Genomic DNA, 27,234 nt, shown 5'->3' on the forward strand with positions numbered 1-27,234 from the left:
TATTTTTTGCTGTTTCTTTGTCAGTGTTGATGTTGAGATTGTCTGATTTGCCTACTCTGGAACATGCAACATATAATTGTCCTTTTTTAGGGGCCCCTTTCAAATCTATAATACTATATCTGTGAATCCTACATATCTATCTATATCTATGGCTGGATGGCTGTTTGTCAGGAGGGCTTTGATTACATTTTCTTGCCCTGGTGAAGGGAGTTGGACTGCATGGCCTTAAGCATTTTCTATTGGTCATGAGGGTTCTGTGTGGGAAGTTTGGCCCAATTCTGTCATTGTTGGCATTCAGAATGCTCTTTTGATTGTAAGTGAACTATAAATCCCAGTAACTACAACTCCAAAATGTCAAGGCCATTTTCCCGTAAACTCCATCAGTGTTCATATTTGGGCATATGGAATATTCGTGCAAAGTTTGGTCCAGATCCATCATTGTTTGAGTTCGTAGTGCTCTCTGGATATAGGTGAACTCCCAAAATCAAGGTCAATGCCCACCAAACCCTTTTAGTGTTATCCTGGGATCAGATCCTGGGATGAAGGACAGTGTGGAAGGGCCCTAAGAGAAGGAGAACGGTGACTGCCTACCTGTCTGCACCGTTTGCACCCTCTAACCTCTCTCTCTCTCTCTCCCCCCAATCCCTTACTCCTTTCCTAGGGAAAACAACGAGAATTCCAGCTCCAACGGCCACAACCCGCTCTCCTCTTCCCTGAACGGCAACAAAGCGGTCTTGGGCAGCTCTGAAGACGAGAAGACGCCCTCGGGGACTCCGGATCACTCCTCGTCCAGTCCGGCGTTGTTGCTGAATTCGAACCCAGGCTTACAGCCGCTCCACAGCTTGGGCCACCCGCAGGGTCCTAGCGCCATCCCGGTGCCCAGCGCGGACCCTCTGCACCACCACAGTTTGCAAGACTCCCTCCTCAACTCCATGTCCTCCAACTTGGTCGACCTCGGCTCCTAAGAACCCATTCGCACAGAGACGAACTCGACCCGCTTGTGGCATCCGCGATGGTCTCCAAACCAGGATTTCCCGCTCAGCTGTCCTCTGTAACAAAAAGCATTTTTTAAAAAGCGAAAGGGATGGCAAACTCTTCTTGTCACGCTTTGGATCAGTCAGTAGCTGTCTGGCAGGAGAGTGACTCTTTGGAAAGTTATGAGTAAATTCCAGACTTTGGTGACTGATTTGGGGGAGGAAGGATTTGGCAGAGAGGTAGGAGACTCCTCTTTAGGAATTCTGTTTGCAAGACAAGCAGTGACTCCAGAGAGGACAGTGCAGAAACTCATAAGGAAGGACGAGAACTAGCAGGTTCAGAGCAAGTTCAATAGCCTTCTGGTATCTGGCTGGACCCAGGCTTTGAGTAGTCAGTTTATTAACTCAACTTGATGTGCTGGGATCAGCACATGAAGCTTTTCCACACATAAAAGTGGAAGGGGACTAAGATCCCTTTCATATTACACAGTTATAGCACTATGGTTCCTCTTTAATTGCCATGGCCCGAGGCTTGTAGCTTGGTGAAGCACTAGAACCTTCTGGAGGAGAATGTTATAAAATCATAGAATCACAGAGTTGGAAGAGACCTCATGGGCCACCCAGTCCAACCCCCTGCCAAGAAGCAGTAAATTTGCATTCAAAGCACACACACACACACACACACACACACACACACACACACCACAGATGGCCATCCAGCCTCTGTTTAAAAGCTTCCAAAGAAGGAGACTCTACCACACTCCAGGGCAGAGAGTTCCACTGCTGAACAGCTCTCACCGTCAGGAAGTTCTTCCTTTTGTGTGCCTTCAAGTTGCTTCCAACTTATGGCAACCCTAAGACAAAGCTATCAAGGGGTTTCTTGGCAGGATTTGTTCAGAGGAAGTTGCCTTTGCCTTCCTCTGCGGCTGAGAGGATGTGACTTACCCCAAGTCACACTGGGTTTCTATGGTTGTGCAGGGATTCAAATCCAAATTCCTCTCACCAAATTGCCAAGGTCCAGGATCCCATAGGATGGAACCATGGTAGTGGAAGTGGAACTATAGCACCATTAATTATATAGTGCAGTGGTTCCCAACCTTTGATCCTCCAGGTGTTTTGGACTTCAGCTCCTAGAAATCTTAGCCATCTTACCAGCTGTTAGGAATTGTGGGAGCTGAAGTCCAAAACACCTGGACCAAACATTGGGAACCACTGATAGTGTGAAAGGGCCCTAAAATTCAGGGCTGTTTTCATAGAACCATAGAATCATAGAGTTGGAAGAGACCTCATGGGCCATCCAGTCCAGATGACCATCCAGATGACCATCTGTCAGGGGTGCTTTGAATGCAATTTTCCTGCTTCTTGGCAGGGGGTTAGACTGGATGGCCCATGAGGTCTCTTTTTATACCTGAACTCCCCCATTCTCCTTGACTGCCATTTTTTGGCAAAAGGAAAAAAAGGAGAATAGCAAGAAAATAAAATGGTGGGGAGTGAGAGAGAAAAATAATAATCAGATTGTATTGTCTCTCCCCAGTGCCTCCAGGTTCAATGAGCTGTCCTTTAAATTAGTCAAATTGCCCTCTGTTGTGTGCTTTCAAATCATGTTTGGATTTGTGGTAACCCTAAAACAAAACCATCAAGTGGTCCTCTTGGCAAGATTTCTACAAAGGGGGTTATCATTGCCATCCTCTGATGCTGAGAGCTTGTATAGTGCCCAAGGTCATCCACTGGATTTCCATGCCTGGGAGTACATTTTGTTCTTTTCACCTATCCTTTAAAGTTATTTTCCCTTTTTGCTCAGCACACACATGACTGGGCCCATAACCCTTTGTTGGGGAATCTGAGCTATTAGGCTCAAAAATAACCCTCAGTTGGGGCAATTCCATCAAAATATAGCAGATTTCTCAACAGATTTGAACCTGGTCTGAGAGCCAGTGTATGTCGAGACCACCCCCCTTTCCGGGTTTGAATCCTTATTCTGCCATGGAAACTCACTGGGTGGCCTTAGACAAGTCACATTCTCTCAGGAGGAGGAGGGCAGGGCAAACAAATCTTCCTGAGAAAATCCCATGATAGGTTTGATAAGGTGGAAACAGTTGAAGGCACACAATACCTCCTGGAGTCTTAGTCCAACACTCAAACCACTATTTGGTTCTCAATGTTCTGGTCTTCTTGCACATCAGCAAATACCAGGGTTCTGGGAAGTGGACTTTTGCCCACTCTGGGGGTGTTTTTGGCAGGTCTTACACATGCTGTGGTTCCCAGGGGGAGAAAAGTGGCCTCCAGATCTGCCAAAGAATTCCCTGTCCTAGAATTATCATGGTTAGAATTCAGAAATTTGATTCAAAGTCCACAGCCCTTCCTGATGATGGTGGATTCCATACATCTATTCATCCTTTCCCATTCTGATATATTAATCTTGCCACAAATGTTACAGAACAATGTGCATGATTTCCAGCTAGCAGGCAATAAGCTGAGGTTGACAGGCTAAGCCAGGGGTCCTCAAACTAAGGCCCGGGGCCTGGATCCAAGGTCATTTACCCGGCCCTCTCTCAGGGTCAACCTAAGTCTGAAATGACTTGAAAGCACACAACAACAACAACAACAACAACAACAATCCTGTCTCATCAACCAAAAGCAGGTCCACACTTCCCATTGAAATACTTAGAAGTTTATATTTGTTAAAAACAATACAATAACTAAAATGAAGAACAATTTTAAGTGTTTTCTGCACTGTGCATAAATATGTGCAGTGTGCATAGGAATCCATTAATGGTTTTTTTCAAATTATAATCCGTCCCTCCAACAGTTTGAGATCTGTGCAGTGTGCATAGGAATTCATTCATGTTTTTTTCAAATTATAATCCGTCCCTCCAACAGTTTGAGAGACTGTAACCTGGCTCTCTGTTTAAAAAGTTTGAGTACTCCTGGGCTAAGCCTTCTAGAGAGCATATAGTTCAGAAAGGCCATATAAAGCTGTAAAGGTATGCAGACTTTGAAACTATTGGGTTGCTATGAGCTATGTATGGCCATGTTCCAGAAGCATTCTCTTCTGACATTTCACCCACATCTATGGCAGGTATCCTCAGAGGCTGAGGGGAGATAATACTTCTTGAACACAGCCATACAGCCCAGAAAGCTCACAGCAACCCACTGATTCCGGTCTTGAAAGCCTTTGACAACACTTTGGATTTGTTACCTTTTTTGGACAGTAGTGCCCAGATTCCCTAGTCAGAAATGACCACTGGGGATTCTGGGAGCGGTAATCCAAAAGGTCACTTTTCCAAGCTTTTTGGGACAACAGTGCCTGGGTCAGATGCAGAGTCTATAGGTAAAGTTGATAAATCCACTCATTCCTGTGTGTGACTATAAATCTGTGTTTGGGAATAGTGGTCAGATGAAATTATTGATCTGGGGACAGACTGCTTTCATTTACAATCTGCATTTTTTTTAAAAAAAGGAACCACACAAAGTAACTTCATGTAAGTTGTGGATGGCAGAAAAATAACAACAAAACTTTACATGATAGGTAAGGAGCAGAAAGCTGGGCTGGAAAGAGAAAAGACCACTTTCTTCTCCCAAACACAGCTGTGACGCCTGTCTTTTACAGAAAGGCAAGCTGCATTCAAGCTTATTAAGAGCTGTTGGGGTCAGACATGCCAGTAGTCCTCATGAATCACTTTTGCTATGCAAAACAAAAAGAAAGAAGAACATTGGAAAGGAAGGGAGAAAGAGTTTATGTTGTCTTCACCTTGTTGATTTTTTGCCATTATTGCTATTTTTAAGTGGGGACAGCAAACAAACCAAATCCTGAGATCTATATGTCACTTAAGTCAGAACTTGCCTTCTATGGATTGGGTCACCGGAGGCTCAAGTATCAGCAGCTGAAGCTGGGACATTTGGGTTGAGGCCATTGACTCTGTGGACTTCCTTCTGCCTCAGTTCCCTCATCGGTAAAATGGGAATTAGGGAGAACTACCTCACAGGGCTGTTTGTGAGGATAAAGACTGTACAGCGTTTTGCACATTTAACATTTGAGATAGCCTATATCACTCATTATTATTCATAATACTTGTGAAGTCTATGGGGCCAGTCCCCTGCCTCAACACTATACTTAAGTGGCTTCCAGGTTGTATTCTTTTGCTCCATGTCTGAACGGCGGGGAACTCTTGGCACCCACCCAAACCATACAGGGCCATGAGTAGTCCTTATATCTCTATCTATCTCTATCTATGTATCTATATATCATAAGCCGTTGCTGCTCATTGAAACCCAAGAAAAATTACCAAGCGCCAGCAAACTCCTCCCCAATCTGGAATTTTGTGTATTGTTTATATATTATGTGAATACGGTCTTTGGAAAAATATTTCTGCTTCTATTTTATAATAAAACCAAGAAATCCAGCCTACCATGGAAGAAATGAAAGGTTTCATTCTTAAACATCATGTAGAAGTATCACTTCTCTCTATTACTACTGTATATACCTGGCATTGCCCAGACACGCATTTTCTGAATATAGGATTCTGTGAAGAACCAAATTATTGTCATCTTAAGGACTTCTTTCCTCCTTCTCCAGCTCACTGCCATCCTTTCTTGGCCCTCTGAGAAGGCCACCCATAAAACCTCTCCATGGCAATGCTCAGGCCCTACTAGAGTGTCTCCTTGCTGATATTCTCTTTGATTTGTCACCTCTTCCTATGACATAGCGTTTCTATCTATATACTGCTCTCTTGTGGTTGCATTTGAGCAATGCATACCCACCTACCTACCTATCTATTTGGTTTTGGAGTCCTACCCCCAAATGGGGTCAATTTTTAAGTTGAAACCCTGCCAGTATTTTAGACTGGATCATGAAGGGTATGTGTACCAAGTTTGGTCTAGCTCCATCAAGCCATGCAGGAGTCTTTACGGAACATACATACACTTATATATGCACCTGACATTATTTTGGTATGCATTTTCTAATACTATTTATTAGAAATGCTCATTGTTAGCTTTATGAATGGTTCCCTTAGAAAATGTATACATGAATAATGGGAAGTTTAATAAAATCATATAGGTGAGTTGAGATTCCAGACTGGTGAGGCTGCAACTCCCATCAGCTCCAGATGTGGTTGGCTGGAATTCCAATCAGCCTTAGACCCGGCTAGCTGAAAATCCCACTTGAATCAGATCTGGCCAGGTGAAACTGCCATCACCCCCAGATCTGGTTGGGTTGGAACTGGCAATGGCACGGCTCTCTGGATGTGGGTGGACTCCAACTCCCATTATTCTCTACCCCCCCCCCCTTCCAAACCCCACCAATTTTTAAAGGTGGATCATGGAGGGTATATGTACCAAGTTTGGTACAGATCCATCAAACTACAAAGGAAACTTTGTGGATCAAACATACATAAACATCCATCTATACAAATAATTTTAAATGTCAGAATTAAAACATGGAGTGCAGTTTCTGATAGCAACGTTGCACAACCACACTTATTAATTAAATTCATATGCATGATGAAGGTTTTCCATTTGTGGATACTAAGGCCCCACTGTAAGTTCATTAAAACTGATGGGATTTAAGTGTAGATTACACGAGTACAGCTGTGGGCCCTTTAGGTCAGAGAGTTCCAGTTCCTGTTGGATTACAACTTTCAAAGTTCCTAATACTGGCTATGTTGACCAGAAATGATGGGAACTACAATAAAAAACAGATCTAGAGCAAGAGTAGGTATCATGCATCCCACCTGTTGCTGCAGGACTGCAGTTCCCAACCTTCCTTGCCATTGATCATCTTGGGTAGGGCTGTTGGAAATTGCTGTTCAGCAAAATTTGGAGGACTTGATGATTCCTATCTGAGCTCTAGATGCTGTTGGACTGCAATTCCCACCTTCCTCAATGTCATTATCTTAAGCATCAAACACTCCCCTTTGGATTGGGGTACAGAAACTGTCGTCGTCCACATGTTGGGAGACTCCAGTTCCCATCTCTGACCATAATTTAGTCTGTCTGGGGAATATGGAAGTTACCATAAGACTTGGCAAACGAGGTCAAAAAAAAGAGTAAGCCAGATAACCTCCAGATGTTTTAGACTCCAAGTCGCATCTGCCCTGGCTGTAAAAGAACATGATAAAGGATAATGGGAAATATATTCCAACACTATGTGACATCACTTTAACTGCCATAGCTCAATGATATGGAATCCTGGGAGCTGTAGTTTGGTGAGAAGGCTAAAGACCATGTAGAACTATAAATCCCATGGTTCCATAGCATTGAGCCCTGGCAGTTGACATGCTGTCAAACTGCATTAATTCTACAGTGTAGCATTACAGGGAGCTCTGGCATGGACTAGTTCATGAGGTCATGAAGAGTCGGAAGTGACTGAACGAATGAACAACAAGCACCCTAGAGACAAACGGGTAGCCATTTGACCATCTGATAAGTAGCATGGGGAACTTGAGAAGCTTTTCCATTAAAGGTGATGAGTTGCTGTTGTTGTGAGCTTTCAGGTCATTTCTGACTGCTGGATACCCGATCAGGTAAGATTGATCTGAAGTAAACAATATTCTGTAGCAAAGTGTGAAGTCCTGTGTATTGCAATGGAGAGTTCAGTTTGGAATTACTGCCAAGTAAGGGTGTATCTACACCACAGAATGAATGCAGTTTGACACCACTTTAACTGCCATTGCTCAATGCTATGGAATACTGGGAGTTGTAGTTTCACAAGGCCTTTAGCTTTCAGCCCCTGCCTTCATCAAATAAATGTTGCCAAGAAAACTGCATGACAAGCTTGTCATCAACCGAAAAGGTCTTGAAGGCATAAACAACAACGAAGTGCGATAGTAAAATGGCCTTATGTAAAGCTTCCATAGACCCAGACTTGTCTACAGCAATTCTGTGTTCAAAACCAGTTCCACATCAAATCCCATTCCCATTAATACTTATTGTTCAATCTGTTCCAGATATGGTCTCATTTCACAAGTGGAGAACCGAAACTCACCAAGTGACTTAATTATTAATTTGGGATTTTCAAGGGATTAAGTTCTGATTCATGAGCAATGAGTTTTGCGTGGGTAAATCTTACCTTGGGAAAACTTGTTTTCAGCTTTTTAATAAATAAATAATGAATCCAGACATTTTTTAAAAATCCAGTGTTAGTGTATGATAAAGCCTTTGACTTTATCATAAACTGTTCTGAAAGAAAATAGTCTTGATTTCCTACAGAACCTTTCAAAAACTTCCCAGAAGAAAAGTATACAGTAAAATGTTTTTCAAAGACATATGTTTCTATCTTTGATGAATTCACACAGTTTCTGCTATATTCAAGGACTAATTCACATATGCAAAGCTTTCTATTTATTATTCTACATTTGAAATGTAATTTTAGATACAACAGTCTAAGAAGGCTATGGACAAGCTAAAACTGTCTATTGCAGTAATTCCCAAACTGTTTTTGACCAGGGACCAGTTGACCAGGGACCATGCTCCAACATTAGTACCAAAAGGGTTATGAATCAGTTTTTGATCAACTTTAGATTTGGATTGGTTATTTGGGGTACTGATTCAGAAAATTGCATTAGATAGACCACATCAGCTCTAGTTTCTGATATAGAACATATGTCATCCAGTAGTCGCCATCTGCTCATCCACAAAAAACCATATTTAATAAGTCTTGGCACTATAAGAGGATTTTGAGAGGAATTGCTCTCATTGCAATGGTGTAGTAATGGTGAGGCTGTGGACCATATTTTAGTTCTTGCAGATCACTAGTCTATTGGAATAGCATGCTTTAGTGAGCAAGACCTCTAGAGAACAATCCCTAAGAGACAATATTGGGTGACATGGAGAAGACTGAGAAGACTGAGAAGTAATATGAGTGCCGTCTTCATAGATGGAGATGGGAGATGGAGCAAGCTCAGAATCATGGAGATGGAAGGGACCACAAGGATAATTTAGTCCAAATCTTCTGCAATTCAGGAACTAAAGGAATCTAGAGAGATTCCTGTTCTGTTTAAAGATCTCCTTCCTTGGAAATTTTAAAACAGAGGCCAGATGGCCATCTGTCAGGGGTACTTTGTGCTTTTCTTGCATAGCAGGGAGTTGGACTAGATGACCCATGTGGTCTCTTCCAATTCTATGTTTCTATGATTTGATGAGTGTCTACTGTAAAAGTTGAGTATCTTTATCCTTTGGAAGTGCTTAGATAGAATTTTTTTGGCTGGAATTTGAATCCCTTGGTTTGTCTTCTAGGCTCTGGAGTAGCAGAAAACCTCGCTAAATGAAATTAAATGCATAAGAAAGATGGGTTTTTGGGATGTTTCAGATGACAATCCTGCGCACATTTACCTAGGAGTAAGTCCCATTGTGAGGCTGCAGGACTTGAGCAAGGCATCTGATTCTCTTGGAGGTCTCTCAATTTATAGGATCCATAAGTGGGAGTCAATTTGACAACAAAAAACAACAGTCAGCTTGGGATTTACTTCTGGATGGTTGCATTGTTAATGGAACTGGAGCATTCTTCTGCAGGAATAATATGTTCTCACAGAGTAAGTAAGCAATATATTATTTTCTAAACTTAGATGTCTGGATAATAGAAGTATGCATTTTTTCATTTGCCTCATAATTTGGATCAAATACATTACATTGTGTACTTATGAGAAGCTGGTGGTTTACTTTTGCAAAACCCTATGGGGAAGGGTAAAACTCCACCCCTGCTCCTGAATTAATTGAATGCAAACTATCTTTTCACTTTGAATTGAATTTGCAGCAATTGAGGGAAGCCAGAACAAAGGAGAAAATTGGGAGGAGGATAAAGAAACCAGGAAGGCAGAGGATTAAAATCTGATTAGGACAATTCCAGTGTATGCTTTTGGGGAAAGGAGCTGTTTAACATTTCTTTGTCAAACTGGACATATGCCAGCTCTAAACCAGGCAAATTCTGTTCTGTGGTTTGTTTTTCTTTAATAACAAAACATAATGCTGTGGAGATTTTTCCATGCAAGATCTGAAGTGGTCCATTGATGTATCTCTCATTCTTGTTTAAATTTTCCTCCTCATACCGTGACCTTGACTGGAGACTCTGCTGCAATGCACAGCTTTCTTCTTGCATGCAGGAATACAAAAACCACACCATTACAGCAATTAGATATTCTTTTACTTACATGACTCAACCCTATACACAAAATAGAGTATTTGAACATTTTAAGTACCTCACAAAAGTGTAAGTTCCAAAATTCTGTAGGACAGATAGATGCATAGCACTTAAGTGGTAGCAAAGTGCTACAACTATGCGGAATGGATATTACCATATTTCTACCTAGAAGTGAGATGAGTGTGTGTACTAAATTCTTCTCCATAGCATTGAGAAAAGCAAAACACAAACCTTATGAATAAAAAAAGAACAAATTTCCAAACACAAACTATGTTGTATTTGAGCCTTAACTGTCACATGTAGGCATTAAGAGAAACTGAGACTAGCCTGAGCTAAAATGGAATGGACAGAGAGTTTAATATAGCAGATTGGCAACCTCTTACTCTCTGGATGTTTTGGACTTTAGTGTCCATCAGTCCAAGGCAGCACATCTAGTGGTCAGGGAAAATGAGACTTCTAATAGATAACTTTTGAGGATTCCCAGCTTGTTAATTCTCTTTCAAACTGAACACTGAATAAAATGCTGCTGCTTAAACTTAGAGCTACTTTTCTTCTTCTTCTTCAATGCCAGGATTGCCTTTACCATAATATCCTCAGTTTATTTGTTTGGCTGCAAATGTTGGGCAGTGTAGAAAGCTCACATGAGAAGACTCAAGCTCACAGGAGAAGACTAAGATCCTCCAGGAGGCCCTGCTCTCTGTCCTGCCACTGTCACAAGTATGATTGATGGGGATGAGAGACAGGGCCTTCTCAGTGATTGCACCTCAAAGCGGATAATGTGGATTATCTGACCTGGATTATATGGCAGTGTAGGAGGTCCCTCATAGACCCCCCTGGTGGCACAGGGAGTTAAACTGCTGAGCTGATGAACTTGCTGACCTAAAAGTTGGCAGGAGTGGGGTGAGCTCCCACTGTTAGGCCCAGCTTCTGTCAACCTAGCAGTTCGAAAACATGCAAGTGTGGGTAGATAAATAGGTATCACTTCTGCCGGAAGGTAACAGCACTCCATGCAGTCATGCCGCCACATGACCTTGGAGGTGTCTATGGACAATGATGGCTCTTTGGCTTAGAAATAGAAATGAGCACCACCCCCCAGAGTCAGACACACCTAGACTTAATTCAGGGCAAACCTTTACCGTTTACCAGAAGGTCCCTCAGTTTAGTCATCTTGGCTTCTAGGGACTTCAGACATTATTTATTCTAGGACTTATTATTTACTATGAACCTCATCAGACACAGTCTTCTCTCCATGTCTCTACAATGCCAAAACAAAGTCCCACGGAAGCTATCACATAACACAAAGCCACTTCTGGTGGTTGCCCATGGGACTCTGTTGTGACCGCATAGAAATGGAGGGAATCCTGCATCTATTAGAAGTCTCATTTTCCCTAGCCACTAGATGTGCTGCCTTGGACTGATGGACACTAAAGTCCGAAACTTGCTGCTTCCACTGGAAAACAAACATAATCAGGCTAGTAGAGAACTGGGTGGAACCTTTTGCTTGTGTTAACTGTTTTGTATGGAAAATATATCTACTACAACACATAGGCCTGTTCACACTCAAAGGTCTGTTTCACTGATCTTGAGCAAAACCAAAAAGGTTTTGTTTACTTCGTTAACTTATTTGCTTTGTAAACATATGCAAACTTTAACAGCCTTTCATCTTCAAATTATACACACAGCTATGATCAACAGCAGATATGGGCATCCCTGTCTGGTACTCCTGTTTTTGTATTTGTGGGGCCTCAGAAATTGAAGATTTACCACATCATTTGATCATTATATTCTAAACCAAGAATCACATTCTTAGGATCTATTATGTCTCATTTATGTGTGTGTGTGTGTGTTCTATTTTAATTGTATTGAGTTTTAATTATATTGGATTTTAATATGCAAGAAATATATGCCATTAATTTTGTGTAGTGCTTTTATAACATTGCGCATTTATATTGTTTTTATTTTATTTTATGCGCAAATGGCTAATGGTCTACGCATTAATAAACTAATATTCCTGTGAAAGGGAGTCCTTGAGTTAGACTTACAAATGACTCACAGTTACAAACAAGGATGAGACTACAGGAAGTGAAAGAAATCTACCCCTGGGAAGAGAAATTCACTCTTGAAAGAATTATCATTGGGAAAGGGGTCTCCACTGAAGCATTCTCACCAATCCTTGTTGTGTTTCCATAACAAGCCAAATTGGCACTGGTGAGAGTAATCGTTCAATGGGAACTAGAACCTGGATCTCTGGAGTCCCAAGTAAATTCTCTAACCACTACATGGACTTAAACTCTACATACAAGCTAGCTGGCAAGGAAAAGCTTCATGAGAACCACCACTCCTCTTAATGCCCCCCCAGCAACAGCAAGAGTATCCCTCTGGGCAGCTAAACCAGGAAATCCCAATTGGATAGCCACCCATGAGGGTCTTCTTCCAGGGGCAAACCAAGAATGGGCAACTTGGAAGTCCCTGAACAGACCCAGAAGCAGAGTGGGCAGATCAAAAGACAACCTGGCAAAATGGCACTACCTAAAAGAATCCCCCACATTGTGTGACTGTGGAGCAGAACAGACAATTCCACATCTGTATGCTTGTCCACTATGCCCTGCCTCAGAGGAAGAATTGTTGGAGGCTACAGACAATGCCATTGCTGTTGCCCGTTTTTGGTCAAAAGATATTTAGCCACTTGTGCTCCTTCTACTTTTATCAGTTTTATACTAATTTATGCAATGCTTTTGATATGAAAATAAATAAATAAATGGAACAGTCTCTCCTTACAACCAGCTTTAAAGCTACACAGGACACGTGCAAGTATTAAAGCTGCACAAGACATGGGTGAGTACAGTGTCACTCTTCTTAAATGGTTGTTTTCCGCACAATCCTCTCCTGCTCCTGTGCTCTTCATCCTTGGCTAGCCAGGAGCTTAGCCCTGGCTCCATTGTTGTTGTTTGTTGCCAGCCATCTATGGTGGGGGTTTCCAGGGGTGGGAAAGAAGGGCAGAATGGAGCTTTCCTTTCCCAGAAAGATCAAGTCACCCTTTGAGTCATGCTTGGATGGACGGCTGCCTTCTCCTGTGACAGGGACTTAGGGAGAACAAAGAGCCCCCCTTCTCCACTTAAGGACAACAGGAGAAGTCAAAGGGAAGTGAAGAAAAACTTTGATTGGTTTCTATTCAGAAGAAAACAGGTATGACCAGGTATGGGGTGGAGGGAATCTTTCAATGCTTCCAGTCATTTGATGAGGCTGATCTCCATTACACATACAGGCTGCAAGTGTAACTTGATCCCAGAACACAGAAAGGCTGTCAAAAACTAGACTTGGGGAAGGTAGAAAATGTGCCCAAATGTCTTCCACTGGTAAGTACAGAATGAGTACCCCTTATCCAAAATGCTTGAAGCCAGAAGTGTTGGCATACATACACATCATGAGATATCTTGGAATCAAAACATCAAATGTATTTATATGTGTCAAAATAATGATTTATTTATTTATCGTATCAGGGGCAAACCAAGGGTACAGTTGTAATGTATTTAAAAACAAACAAACAAAACCCCACAAAGTTTGAAAACTTAGCATTATATTAAATGTCCTTTGACCTGCAGCTGGTCAATAATAATAATAATAATAATAATAATAATAATAACAACAATAACAGTTGACTTGCAGCATAATAATAATAATAATAATAATAATAATAATAATTCTTACTCGCCTCTCCCTGCGAGTTCTAACACAATTAAAAAAACAAAAACACTACAAAATTTCAACATATATATATATATTTCTATAAAATATATGATTAGATCATATAGATCTAATCATTATCATCATCACCATCACCATAATTATCATCATCATCATCATTGCCTGAAAGTAATTGTATGGCATATTATCAATATGTCTGGACATGAAACAAAGCTTGAGTACACTGAACCACCAGAGACAGGCCCGTAGCCAGTATTTTGATCCGGGGGGGGGGGGGGGGGGGTGCTGAGTTTGATTCAAAGGGGGGGGGGGGCTGAGGATCTACCCTAGCAAACCTTTTGTATCATTACCCCAATACCCTTATGCATATGGAATATATTGAGCATGGTGATCAGATCATGATATGAATAAACATAACAGTTTAAATAATGCACCCGTAAGGCCTTCTCGCAGACCACCCCAAGAATTGGGGGGGAGGCTGAAGCCCCTTTTGGAGTATTTCAGATTTTGGAATTCTAGATAAGCAGCCAGGCAATCAATTCTGGGAAATTCACGGAACCATTGGAACAATCATGAGCTATGCCCAGACTAACATCTGAAATGTTTATATTCTGTTCTGTTTACCCATGTTGGATCCATATCCTGGACCATAAAGAGACATTATAGGCTTATTCATATGCACAAACACAGGTGCATTGATGTCTTGCTTGCTCAAGGCTTCACATTTCCAGGAACTCACTAGTTTGCATGTGAAAATCATCCTTGTGACCCAAAGCTGAAGGTGTGAGCTTTCTTAAGAAGAATTATGCATTATGCTTTAGGTGGTATCCACATTCTTTGTGCCACTAAACCTGTTATGGATGATTTGCTTATGCAAAACCATCTGTTGGTGTTCCAGTCTCTATGAGACAAATGTGTGTACTTGAATATGAGTTTTGTTCTGAATCAGTGATTGCAAATTATCTGCACCATACCATCTGATGTTGGGTTGCCATGTTTCTTGGTGCTTCTGCTCCTGGCCATCAATGGGGCCACACATAATAATACAGTAAATAATTGGCAGCTCTTTAGAGCAAAGTTGTGCAGCTTGTGGCCCTTTACATTTTGTTGGACTGGATCCTAGCCAGCAAAACCAATTGGGCTGAACACTAGAAGTACCAATTCAAAATGTGCTCCCTCTATTTTATCAGTTTTATACCTCATATACTCAAATATAAGCTGAGTTTTTCAGGCCTTTTTTAGGCTGAAAAAGCCCCCCCCCCCCCCCTCAGTTTATACTTGAGTTAATTATTTATTATTTTACTCTGTTTTTATTATTTTATTACATTTATTATTTTACTCTATTCATTATTATTATTAAATTTATTATTTTAATCTTATTATTATTACTTTTATTATTTTACTCTAGTATTTTTTATTATATTTACATTATTTTACTCTATTATTATTATATTACACTTATTATTTTACTCTCTATTATTACTGGAAGGATACATAAGCACATTCTGACCTCCTTTATTTACATTGAAGGAGGTCAGAATGATGGTTTAATCAGAGTTGGACAGTCGTATCTTAAATTACAGATTTGTGTAAATATTAAAAAACATTTACCCTACTGATGCCTCAATTAATGTAATTTTATTGGTATCTATTTTTATTTTGAAATTTACCAATATCTGCTTTCCCACCCTCGGCTTATACTCGAATCAATAAGTTTTTCCAGTTTTTTTGTGGTAAAATTAGGTCCCTTTGCTTATATTGTGCTCCAGGTGTTTGGGATTCCAATTCCCAGAAATTCTGGCCAGCTTGTTCAATGGTCAGGAATTTTGGAGGCTGAAGAACAAAACACCTAGAGGATTTAAGATTGGACATCACTGATTTATAGCTTTCACTTTCGTGCCTTCCCTTATGCCCGGTCCTATTAAAGTGTCTTGGATTTTATTTTTTTTAATGATATTTTAGTGCTATTTTACAACAGTCTTTTGGAATTTTGCTCATGGACCACATTTTCTTTCGATATTTTGCTGTTGGCCCACTTTGAATGCAGACGATCTCGGCTCTTACCATCTTCAGTTTAGCATCTTGGATGCATTTAAAGTTCAGAATAAAACATGGCATGGAGTTACCTCAGCACTGGCATAGCCCCCTTCTACACTGCCATATAAAATCCAGATTATCTGCTCTGAACTGGATTATATGGCAGTATAGATTTATATAATCCAGTTCAAAGGAGATAATGTGGATTATAGAAACATAGAATTGTAGAATCATAGTTGGAAGAGACCTCGTGGGCCATCCAGTCCAACCCCCTGCCAAGAAGAAAGAAAATCGCATTCAAAGCATCCCCAACAGATGGCCATCCAGCCTCTGTTTAAAAGCATCCAAGAAGGAGCCTCCACCATACAGAGAGTTCCACGGCTGAACAGCTCTCACAGTCAGGAAGTTCTTCCTAATGTTCAGGTGGAATCTCCTTTCCTGTAGTTTGAAGCCATTGTTTTGCGTCCTAGTCTCCAGGGCAGCAGAAATACTCTTGGAGGAACTAGTGGAAGTCATTTCGGAACCATTGGTAATCATCTTTGAGAGTTCTTGGGAGAGCGGGAGAAGTCCCAGAAGATTGGAGGAGGGCAAATGTGGTCCCTATCTTCAAGAAGGGAAAAAAGGACAACCTAAACAATTACTGTCCGGTCAGTCTCACGTCGATACCAGGCAAGATTATGAAAAAGGTAGTTAAGTAAGTGGTTTGCAAACCACTTCCTTATCTGCTTTGATAATCTGGATTATTTGGCAGTGTTGAAGGGGCCTTAACCATTGCAGTCTTAAGCCCCTTCTACACTGCCATATAATCCAATTCAAAACAGATAATCTGGATTTTATATGGAAGTGTAAAAGGGACCTCGGGAACTGCTTACTCTTCCTGTAGATACAAACACATACATACACACAAATATTTAAAAACAGGTCTGCAATGCAAGGGCCAATGCTATCACTGATGCTGTGCAGAGCAGTTTTGTCCCTTTATTCTCCTCTCTCATTATTTACCATTTGATTTTTTTTAAAAAAAAAACCCACAGCTAACCTACAGTAATTAATTAAATAATTTGGTCTCCATCTGCTGGAAGGTCACAAACACAGCCCTTTAAATCCAGTGTTTATAAGCATCTCCTATTACAGTACATTACATAGCACCATTTCTGTTATCTGATACAGCTAATGCACTGCATGGCAAACAGAGCATCGCTTGTTGTCTCATTCAGAAATATAAGGCCCACATGAAAGAAGGTGGTGGCCTCACGCAGGGTTCCTTGAGAAGGTTATATCAGTAAATAAACTACTTTAGAATTTAGAAATCCATCGGCGGAAAACACACACCCAGAGCGTAGTGAAAATGCTGCTGTTTTCTTTCTCTGTGTATCTCTAAAGAAAGATCCAGTTCCACAGAAACTCCTTCCAAGGAACAAATAGTTCTAACCATCCCAGAAACTTTGAGGTTGTGTCCCTTCAGTTCATTTCAAAATTATGGCAACATTAAGATGAACCTATCATGCGGTCCGTTGCCCCTCCTCTGAGGGAATCTGACTCATCCAAGGTCATCCAGTGGGTTTCCATGGTTGAACAGGGATTTGAAGCCCTGGGTCGTAGTCCAATGATCAAGCAGGTTGGCTCTTCCATTCCAGAATACTCAGTGTTTCTCAACCTTCCTAATACCACGACCCCTTAATATAGTTCCTCATGTTGTGGTGACCTCCAACCATAATTTTTTTTTGTTGCGACTCCATAACTGTGATTTTGCTACTGTTATGAATCCTTATGTAAATTTCTGATATGCAGGATGTATTTTCATTCATTGGACCAAATTTGGCACAAATGCCCAATACACCCAAATTTGAATACTGGTGGGGGTTGGGGGGGATTGATTTTGTCATTTGGGAGTTGTAGTTGCCGGGATTTATAGTTCACCTACAATCAAAGAGGATTCTGAACTCCACCAATGATGGAATTGAATCAAACTTGGCACACAGAAGTTTGTGGATCTCTCTAGTATTATAGGCCACATGTCTTGTGCATCAGTTGCCGGGGAATGCCAGGCAGAGGATGCAATTGAACTCATGTCTTGCTGGTGACCGTCCCATGGACAACTAGTTGGCCACTCTGTGAGATTCCATAAATGCTGTGTCACTCATGATAATAATCATTGAATAATGTGTTCTTGGGGGTCCCTGGTGCACTGGGTTAAAGCACTGAGCTGCTGACTGAAAGGTTGCAGGTTCGAATCTGGGGAGTGGCATGAGCTCCCACTGTTAGCCCCAGCTTCTGCCAACCTAGCAGTTTGAAAACATGCAAATGTGAGTAGATCAATAGGTACTGCTCCAGTGGGAAGGTAATGGCACTCCATGCAGTCGTGCCTGCCACATGACCTTGGAGATGTCTACGGACAACACCAGCTCTTCGGCTTAGAAATGGAGATGAGGACCACCCCCCCTCCCCAGATGCAGACACAACTGGACTTAATGTCAGGGGAAAACCTTTACCTTTACTTAATGTGTTCTTGTTTGTACTGTACCTCACTACGAGATCTCTAATGTGTGGCAGGATCATCGTCTACTAAAATCAAACTGAGTCTGAGTGAAAGAGGGTCTAGTCTAGCAAACCTTTTGTATCATTACCCCAATACCCCCATGCATATCATGATCAGATCATGATATGAATAAACATAACAGTTTAAATAATGCACCAGTAAGGCCTTTTCGAGAACCACCATGAGAATTTCGGGGGGGGGGGGGGCTGAAGCCCCTCAAGCCCCCCCCCCCTCCCTGGCTACATGCCTGCCCAAAGAGGTGCCTTTGTGGCACAGTTGCTTCAACTTTGTCAAGGTATTCTCAGGTTTCTAGGAAGGCCTGCAGAAGGTAAAGTTTCAGTGCCATCTGCTGGTAAAGCTGAGAATTGATTCTCAGGATTCTGCTATCTGGCACCAGCCTGCATTTCAATAGATAGAGGCGCCAAGCATGGAAGAGGGGGCGCTTTTGCACATGAAGGAGCTGCATGGGAAAAGGATGGAAGGAAGCACATGCTAATCTAGCACTATGCATAATTACATGTTTGATTATGTATTGATGGATGCTTACCTAGCAGCTTGCATTTTACCTGATTTAAATACACATTTATTAGGTCGGGGCCCCGCTGGGGCTAGTTATTATGTTCCATTGCCATGATAAATAACACAGCACTCACATGCTCAAGGCTTGTTATTTAATGGAAATAGGTGTGTATGTGTGTATTAAAAGCAACTTGTTGCTTTAGCCTGACCTTCTGGAACTACATTCACTGAACAATATCACAAGACCTGTTGTGCGCAACACAAATACACATACAAGCAGAGGACAATGTTGCGCATCAGAATACAGCTTGGAAAAGTGTACATTTTCTTTACAATTCTCAGCATCTTCATTCACAATGAGGACATTGGGAAGATCCTATAATGTTGCTAAGTGCCTGGATATAATTGCATGTTTGCTGGGGGAAACTGAGGTTTGTAGTGGAAAACGTACCCTTCCCATGTTCTATATTAGAATATAAAGATCCATATGACTCCAAGGATTTTGGTAGTGGCATTCTAGATAATATCATTTAATAGCTTAGCTTAGGCAATCCTTCATTGTCCAAGTATGATGGCCTTCCAAGTGTAGTGTTTTAGCAGTGGATACCTAGGTGAGGAGGTGTGGAGTCCTATTCTTGACCTGCATGTTCTTCTGCAGTGAGGGCATTGCTTTCGAGGGGGAAGGTAGTCCCGGTCAGGGTTGGTTTGATGTGCCTTCCTCTTGGCACGTTTATCCCTTTTGCCCTCCATTAGTGCCTCTTTGAATTCTGCAGCACTGCTGGTCACAGCTGACCTCCAGCTATAGTGCTCAACAGCCAGAACTTCCCAGTTCTCGGTGTCTATGCCGCAGTTTTTAAGGTTAGCTTTAAGCCCATCTTTAAATCTCTTTTCCTGTCCACCAACATTTTCCATGCATGAGTTGGGAGTAGAGTAACTGCTTTGGGAGACGGTGATCAGTGACTGCGCATTCAAATAATATGGCCAGTCTCCAAAACTTGCCCCAGACCAAGGCGCTTTTGTGTGTTCTTGCTTTTTGAAAAGAACTGGAACAGTGCATTAGTTAGGACTATTAAGCAGAAAGAATCACATTCCCTTATGCAAAGTGGGGGGCGTATCTTATAGTTGTGCTGTTAAAAGTAGGAAATATACATTAAATATACTGAAATACTTGAAAGCACTATACAAATGTCAGTTGTCATTGTTGTTGCTGACACTGTGGCTGCAATTAAATATTAGTTGGCCATTATAAAAATAAAGAACAACCTTTTTTTTAAAAAAAATGACTCAACATGCTTTTTCTCCCCTCCAATTTCATTGTGTGTCATCTAGGAATATAATTTCTAGATCAGTGATTCCCAACCTTTTTTTGATCAGGGGCATCTTGACCAGGAACCACTTTAACAAGTGACCACTTGACCAGGGACCACTTTGACCACGGACCACTTTGACCAGGAACCACTCTCCAACATTAGTACCAAGAGTTATAAATCAGTTTTTGGTCAATTTAAGATTCAGTTTGGTTATTTGAGATCCTGATTCAGAAAACTGCACTGGATAGACCACATCAGCTCTAGTTTCTGATACAGAACATATGCCATCCAGTAGTTGCCATCTGCTCACCCACAGAAAACTATATTTAGTATTCTAGAGTGGATGTTGTATATCCAATGCAATTTTCTTAATCATAACCCCAAATAACCCCAGGAACAGGCCTAAAAACAATGACACCAAGGTGCCCCTGCTTCCAGGTGCCACATAGAACGGCTCTGCTCAGGAGGAGGGAAGAGGAGGAGAAGCAGCAGTCAGGAGGCTTGTTGTCACACCTTTTGTAGCTAGTCAGCCTCTCCCCTCCCAACATCCTCATTGCCTCAGTTCTATAAGAAGGTTTCGCAAGACTAGTCACTCTTGTTGCAGCAGTGTAGTAATGGTGAAGCCTGGCCATATTTTAGTTCTTGGGCACCACTGGTGGTCCGTGGACCACAGGTTGGGAATCACTGGTCTAGATCAAGATAAGTAATAATACTACTATATTCTAGATTGGTCAGGCCATACCTGGAATAGTGTGTCCAGTTCTGGGCAACAGAATCAAGAAAAATATTGACCAGCTAGAATGGGTACAGATAAAGGTGAACAAAATGATCAAAGGTTGGGAAAACAGACTTTGAGGCATAGCTTAGGGAAATGGGTATGCTTAGCTTAAAGAAGAGAAGGCTGAGAGGAGACATGATAGCCGTGTTTAAATATTTGAAAGGCTATCATATTGAAGATGGAGCCAGAATATTTTCTGATGCTCCAGAGATTAGGAGCACATCTAGACAGACCACTTGGCCTGGATGTGCCCCTGATAAGCTCAGTGGCAGCCAAATGCTGCATGGAGATGATCCGAGGAAACTTGGAGCAAGGGACCACTTGACCAGGAACATAGTTTTGTCCTGCATTCCCCAAGGTTGGGGGGATAGTTTGAATTCTCTTGATATCATCCTGAGAAAATGGGCGTGAGTGGTTTGCACTTTGGAATATGAACTCTTCTTCTTGATTTGTATTTGTTATCCATGTGATGACAACAGCTTATGACACTCATTATTAGGGTAGCATAGAATGAAGAGAGAAACAAAATATAGTTTTTACAAAGGCCTGCTGGAACTGACCAAAGGCCTGTCTTGTCCAGCATTCGTTTCCTATAGTAGCCTATAAGTAAGACATGAATATCATAGTATCTTTCTATTCTGGTCTCAACAACTGAGACTGAAAGGCATATGACCGATAATCCTGGAGAAAGATATAACCACTTTGAGCAGTGGCCATAGGTAGCCTTGTTTTCCATGACCCCATCTAAGCTTATTTTGAAATAGAAATGAGGAAAAGGTATGCAAACTCTTGGAGCTAATTTGCAGCTCTTGAATATCCCCAAGCTCCATGGCCATCTCCCATCCACCACCCCCTTAAAACACCCACTGGGAAAAAAACAAGAATTATTTCTCAAATAGACATTTAAACCACTACAAAAATATGATGCTTTGACTCTTCTGTCACCTTATCTCCTTTGTCCCCGAAAGTCCTTCCCTCAGTAGATTCTTAGAACTGCATATCTATATTTGCATATGTGTGCATTAATGAGGTATCTTTGAGATGGGACCCAAGTCTTAACATGAAATTCATTAATTTTTCATATATACATTGTACACAAGGAGGTTAAACCACTGAGCTGCTGAGTTTGCAGTTGACGGTTCAAATCCAGGGAGTGGGGTGAGCTCCCACTGTTGGCCCCAGCTTCTGCCAACCTAGCAGTGTGAAAACATGCAAATGTGAGATCAATAAAGTACCACTTTAATGGGAAAGTAATGGCGCTCCGTGAAATCATGCTGACACATAATCTTGGATGTGTCTACAGACAACGTCAGCTCTGTGGCTTAGAAATGGAGATGAGCACCACTCCCCAGAGTTGGACACGACTAGACTTAATATCAGGGGAAACCTTTACCTTTCTTTACATTGTACACATAGTGTAAAGATTTTGAGGTGGCACGAATGAAGAGTGAAAGGGAGAAATGTGCCAAGAGGATAACTCATCAAGCAAACCCTTGTTGGGACCACCTTCCATCTGGAAATGTATGCCCTCACTGCAAAAGACCATGCAGATCCAGAAAAGGTCTCCACAGTCACTTGCGAGCTCACTACCAAGACCCTACCCATGGAAGACAATAATGCTTGGCCACAAGAGATAGCTTATGATGACAATGATGAGTCTAAAGATAATTTTATACACAATATTTGTAATAATTTTGCATGAAACAAAGGCTGTGTACACTGAACCATCAGAAAGCAAAGATGTCACTCTCTCAGCCACCCATGTGACTGAATTTGGATTTTTTGAGGATTTCGGAATCCAGCCCAGCTTACTTGTCTGAACGTATCTCCCTCTACGTTCCCCTTGCAAGCGCGTCTGGTGGGGATGAGGGACAGGGCCTTCTCTGTGGTGACTCCCCACTTGTGGAATTCACTCCCCAGTGAGATTAGATCAACGTCCTCCCTCCTTTCCTTTAGAAAAAAACTGAAATTGTGGTTTTGGAACCAGGCTTTTGGCTAGCAGGCACAATGGCACTTTGGACATTGAACTGGACCATATGATTGTTATGATAATGGAAACGACTATGTGACTGTATAATTAATGTTATTTTTTTTAATCTATTGCGTATTTATGGTTTTATATTGTTGTTATATTGCGGCATCGAATTGTTGTCAGTGTTAGTCATTCTGAGTCCCCCCTCGGGGGTTGGGAAGGGCGGGGTAGAAATGCTGTAAATAAATAAATAAACCTTTAATTTCTTATTGTTAAGAGGGATTCTCTGTTTTTACATCTGAATTTTTAAAAACCTATGTCTGATTGAATTGTCTTTGAGGGGAGTCCCTTTGCACAAAATATTGTAAATAGGAACCATTGTCACCATCGGCCCTGCTAGGAAGTTCTCACAATTTTCTAGACTGAGTTTCTGAATGCTCCAAACAGCAATGTAATAACCTAGATGTTCACCAAGTCTCTCTTTTCCGACCATAGGAATACAGTAGTGGGGAGCTGTGCCTGTTGAATTTCCTGTGCTCATGTGGCTGCTGAAGACGTTCATACTTCATATTCTTGGCAGGGAAGAGAAAAGGTATGGAACTGAACGTTTTTCTTCTTGTCTGCCTGGCCCTGAGGCATGCTGGGATGACTGGAACCCAGAGGGTGGCCGTTTAAAGTGCTTTATGCATTTACACTATGTTTACACTGCATTAGGTTAATGCTCTTTATGCTAGACCACCTTGGGAGATGACCCGGGGTAAAATACTTTAAATGGTGCTAAAGCATTTTTTAAAAACCCTAAGTGCTGTGGACCCTTACTGGTGTTACCATGTTATAAGCCACTTAAAGTGCCAATGTGTGAATGCGACCTAGCAGTTTTGAGTCTCTGTACATGCGTGTGTGAGTGTGTGTCCCTTAAAATAATCTATGAACATCACATTTCAAACATTCACTGACTCCACTCCTGCAGGCAGCTACGGATGTGCTAAATAACAATAGCTGACAGACAAGCTCTCGGCTAGCACAGCGGAGCAGGAAAAGAAACCTCTCACATCTTAACACACTGCAAAGATTATTGGACTGAATGCAAGAAAATGCACAGGACTCCGTACTTACATGACTCTTGCTTTTCCTGCACTGAACTCAGATTCTGAGTAAGGACATTTCATTAGCTTGCTGTTAACCTGGCTGAGATCTGAACCATGGAGATCCAGAAGATACAACTCCACCATAGAAAATTGTTTTATAAATAAGCTCAATGCAACATCCATCTCAGTGTTTACACTCCTTCTCCATACATCATGGGTTACATATACTTGTAACTCAATGCAGTACCTCATATGCAGTAGGACCCCCTTATCCATAGGGGAAATCTGCCCAGACTTAATATGTATACGGAAAATCAATCATAATATTGGACCATATTGGAATTAAGACTTCCGACTCATAGAATCACACTGGAGAACCTAAAAAATACATTGCGAGGATATATTTTATACGACACGATAAATGAAACCACAGTGTCTCAAATTGCCTGCCCTCTACATAGACAGTTATGTCCAGCCTGTAATACATCAGTTTTCCTTTAGAAAAAGATATTGAGAAGACAGTGCTTTGATTATGTGTTCCTGCATGGCAAGGATTGCTCTGGAAGGTCATTGTGGTCTCTTCCAATTCCACGATTCTACCCACTGGTAAATAATATCATTTTGACCAAAATATGCATGGTTTCAGCTCTGGAAGGGCCCTCAGACACTTATGTGGACATCTCTATGCAGACGACGTACAACTCTACTACTCCTTTCCACCTGCTGCTAAGGAGGCTGTTCAGGTTCTGAACTGGTGCTTGGCAGTTGTGATGATCTGGATGAGGGCAAACAAATTGAAACTGAATTCAGACAAAACAGAGGCACTCCTGGTCAGTCACAAGACCAAATAGGATATAGGGTTACATCCTGTGCTGGACAGGGTTACATTCCCCCTGAAGACACAGGTTCACAGCTTGCGAGTTCTCCTAGGCTCATCGCTGAGCCTGGATCCTCAAGTTTCAACGGTTGCCAGGGGAGCATTCGCACAATTAAAACTTGTGCACCAGCTGCACCCATGCCTTGGCAAGTCAGACCTGGCCATGGTGGATCACTCTCTCATTATATCTCAAATAGACTATTGCAATGCACTCTACGTGGGGTTGTCTTTGAAGATTGTTTGGAAGCTTCAACAGGCAGCAGCCAGATTTCTTACTGGAACAGTGTACAAAGGAGCATACGACACCCTATTGCATCAGCTCCACTGGCTCCAGTCTGCTACCGAGCACAATTCAAGTGCTGCCTTTAGCCTATAAATCCCTAAACGGTTCTGATTCAGCTTATCTATCCAAATGCATCTCTCTTTATGAGCCAGTTAAAACATTAAGGTTGGCTGGGGAGGTCCTGCTCTCAGTCCTGCCACCCTCGCAGTTGCTATTGGTGAGGACAAAAGACATGGCCTTCTAGGTGGTGACCCCTCAGCTGTAGAATTACTTCCCCAGCGAGACTAGATTGGCTCCTCCCTCATGGCATTTAGAAAACAACTGGAAAACTTGGCTATTCAAGCAAGTATTTGGAGAGAGATGGCAATGTTAAAGTGGTTTAATGACAACCTCGGGGTTGGTGCTATGTCAATTGTTTTATGTCTATGTCCATGTCTGATGTTTTATAGTTTAACTGGTTTTAATATATAGTTATATGTATTTTAGATATGTAATTTATATTAAACATGTGAGGCCTTGAATTTTGCCATTACTACGCTTTGAGTCCCCCCAGGGGTGAGAAAAATGCAAGTGCAAATAAATAAATTTTAATTTTCAGAGTTCTGCTAAGTGATGCCCAGCCTATATTTATTTCTCATTTTACCTAAGAAACATATATTGAAGGTTGGCAATGTAAATCTTGTAATAAATGGTGGAGGGTTCTAAAGGTGCTAATTCCAACAACTGCAGAATTCCACCTCACTCCATTGGCTGCTGTTCATTTTCCAGTCCCAATTCAGGGTGCAGGTTATCACCTATTAAGTCCTAAACAGTTTGGGACCCGCCTACCTTCATGATTGCATCTCCTGCCACAAACCTGCATGATCACTTTGATACTCTGGAGAGGCCCTCCTTTTGCCCCTTCCTCTATCACAGGCATGACTTATGGGAACGAGGGAGAGAGCCTTCTCCGCTGTGGCCCCCCAGCTGTGGAACTTGCTACCTGGTGAGATTAGGCAAGCCCTCACCCTAGCAGCCTTTAATAAAGATCTTAAAACTTGGCTTTTCCGATGTGCCTTTGGAGAGTGACCATATATTCCATTCCTGTTGGTTCACCCACAGTGTTGTCCTCATACTGCACTTTTCTCCCACCTTATTGAAGGCCTAACCCCACCGTTCTGTCCCCTATGAGCTCCTTCCCCCTCAAATATACCTTTTTCATTTCTATCCCATCCAGAGTTTTATCATTTTATGTCATGCATTAGACCTGCTCACTGTGTTTGTTTTTTCCATTGATTTTCTATTATGTTATTTTGCACTGTTTATTTTACTTTGTTTTATTTATTTTATTGTGGTGTTATTTTGTTGTTCTGTATTATATTTTGCTGTAATGTATTGCAGGGCTTGACCTCATGTAAGCTGCTCTGAGTCCCTTCTGGGGAGATGGTGGTGGGGGTATAAATAAAGTTTATTATATTAATATTATTTACAAACCCAGTTCTAAAAATCTCCTTGGCTCATGCAATGACACCTCCATGCAAAACAAAAATAAGGAGGTTCTGGCCCTCTGGATTCACAATTCTCTTCCATTTCACTTTAGTTCATCCCCATTCCAGAAAAGTGCTCCTTCTATTGCACGCTTCATTAAAATGCCCAGTCCCCATACTGTCACCCAGTTTTCCATCCAGTGGCTAATGGTTTGCCATGCATATGGTGCTCTTAAAAGCAAAAACAGATGTCACTCATTTATATTTCATGCTGAGCCCGTATTATGAGCCCAAGCAAGGCCTGAGCGCAGTTTCCGAGTGCCTTTGTCCACAGATTCCTGGCATGTCCTACATACTGCCAGCGGCCTCTTTGCATTCTCCGGCACAATGATCTCAATTGTTTGGGACAAAACAGCTGCTCCCCAATGAGGATGCAGCCAATGTGACAACTGCTGAAATCTTGCAAATGATCTGTTAAACCGACTTGCCAGTTGCCCTCCTTGGCTCTGAATGAGTCAACACATTAGCCGTGGCTTTTAATGATCCAAAT

The 27,234-nt window shown here is 41.7% G+C and overlaps 1 protein-coding gene across 2 annotated transcripts in view; it reads left to right on the top strand.

Annotated features, from left to right (window-relative positions):
* The window catches only part of SIX2 (SIX homeobox 2), a 171,987-nt gene that overhangs the window by 21,518 nt on the left and 123,235 nt on the right, over nt 1-27,234 (top strand). Inside the window, exon 2 of one of the 2 annotated variants that reach the window (XR_010909156.1) lies at nt 662-3,982. Coding sequence is in view for 1 of the 2 variants with exons in the window: in XM_060754399.2 (XP_060610382.1) it covers nt 662-965 (304 nt within the window). In the remaining variant the exon portion in view is untranslated. Of the gene's footprint in view, nt 1-661; nt 5,383-27,234 lie in introns of those variants that run through there. The other variant, XM_060754399.2, reaches the window with a different exon arrangement.

This window comes from Anolis sagrei, chromosome 1 (assembly GCF_037176765.1).
Source record: "Anolis sagrei isolate rAnoSag1 chromosome 1, rAnoSag1.mat, whole genome shotgun sequence".
Lineage (NCBI taxonomy): Eukaryota > Metazoa > Chordata > Lepidosauria > Squamata > Dactyloidae > Anolis > Anolis sagrei.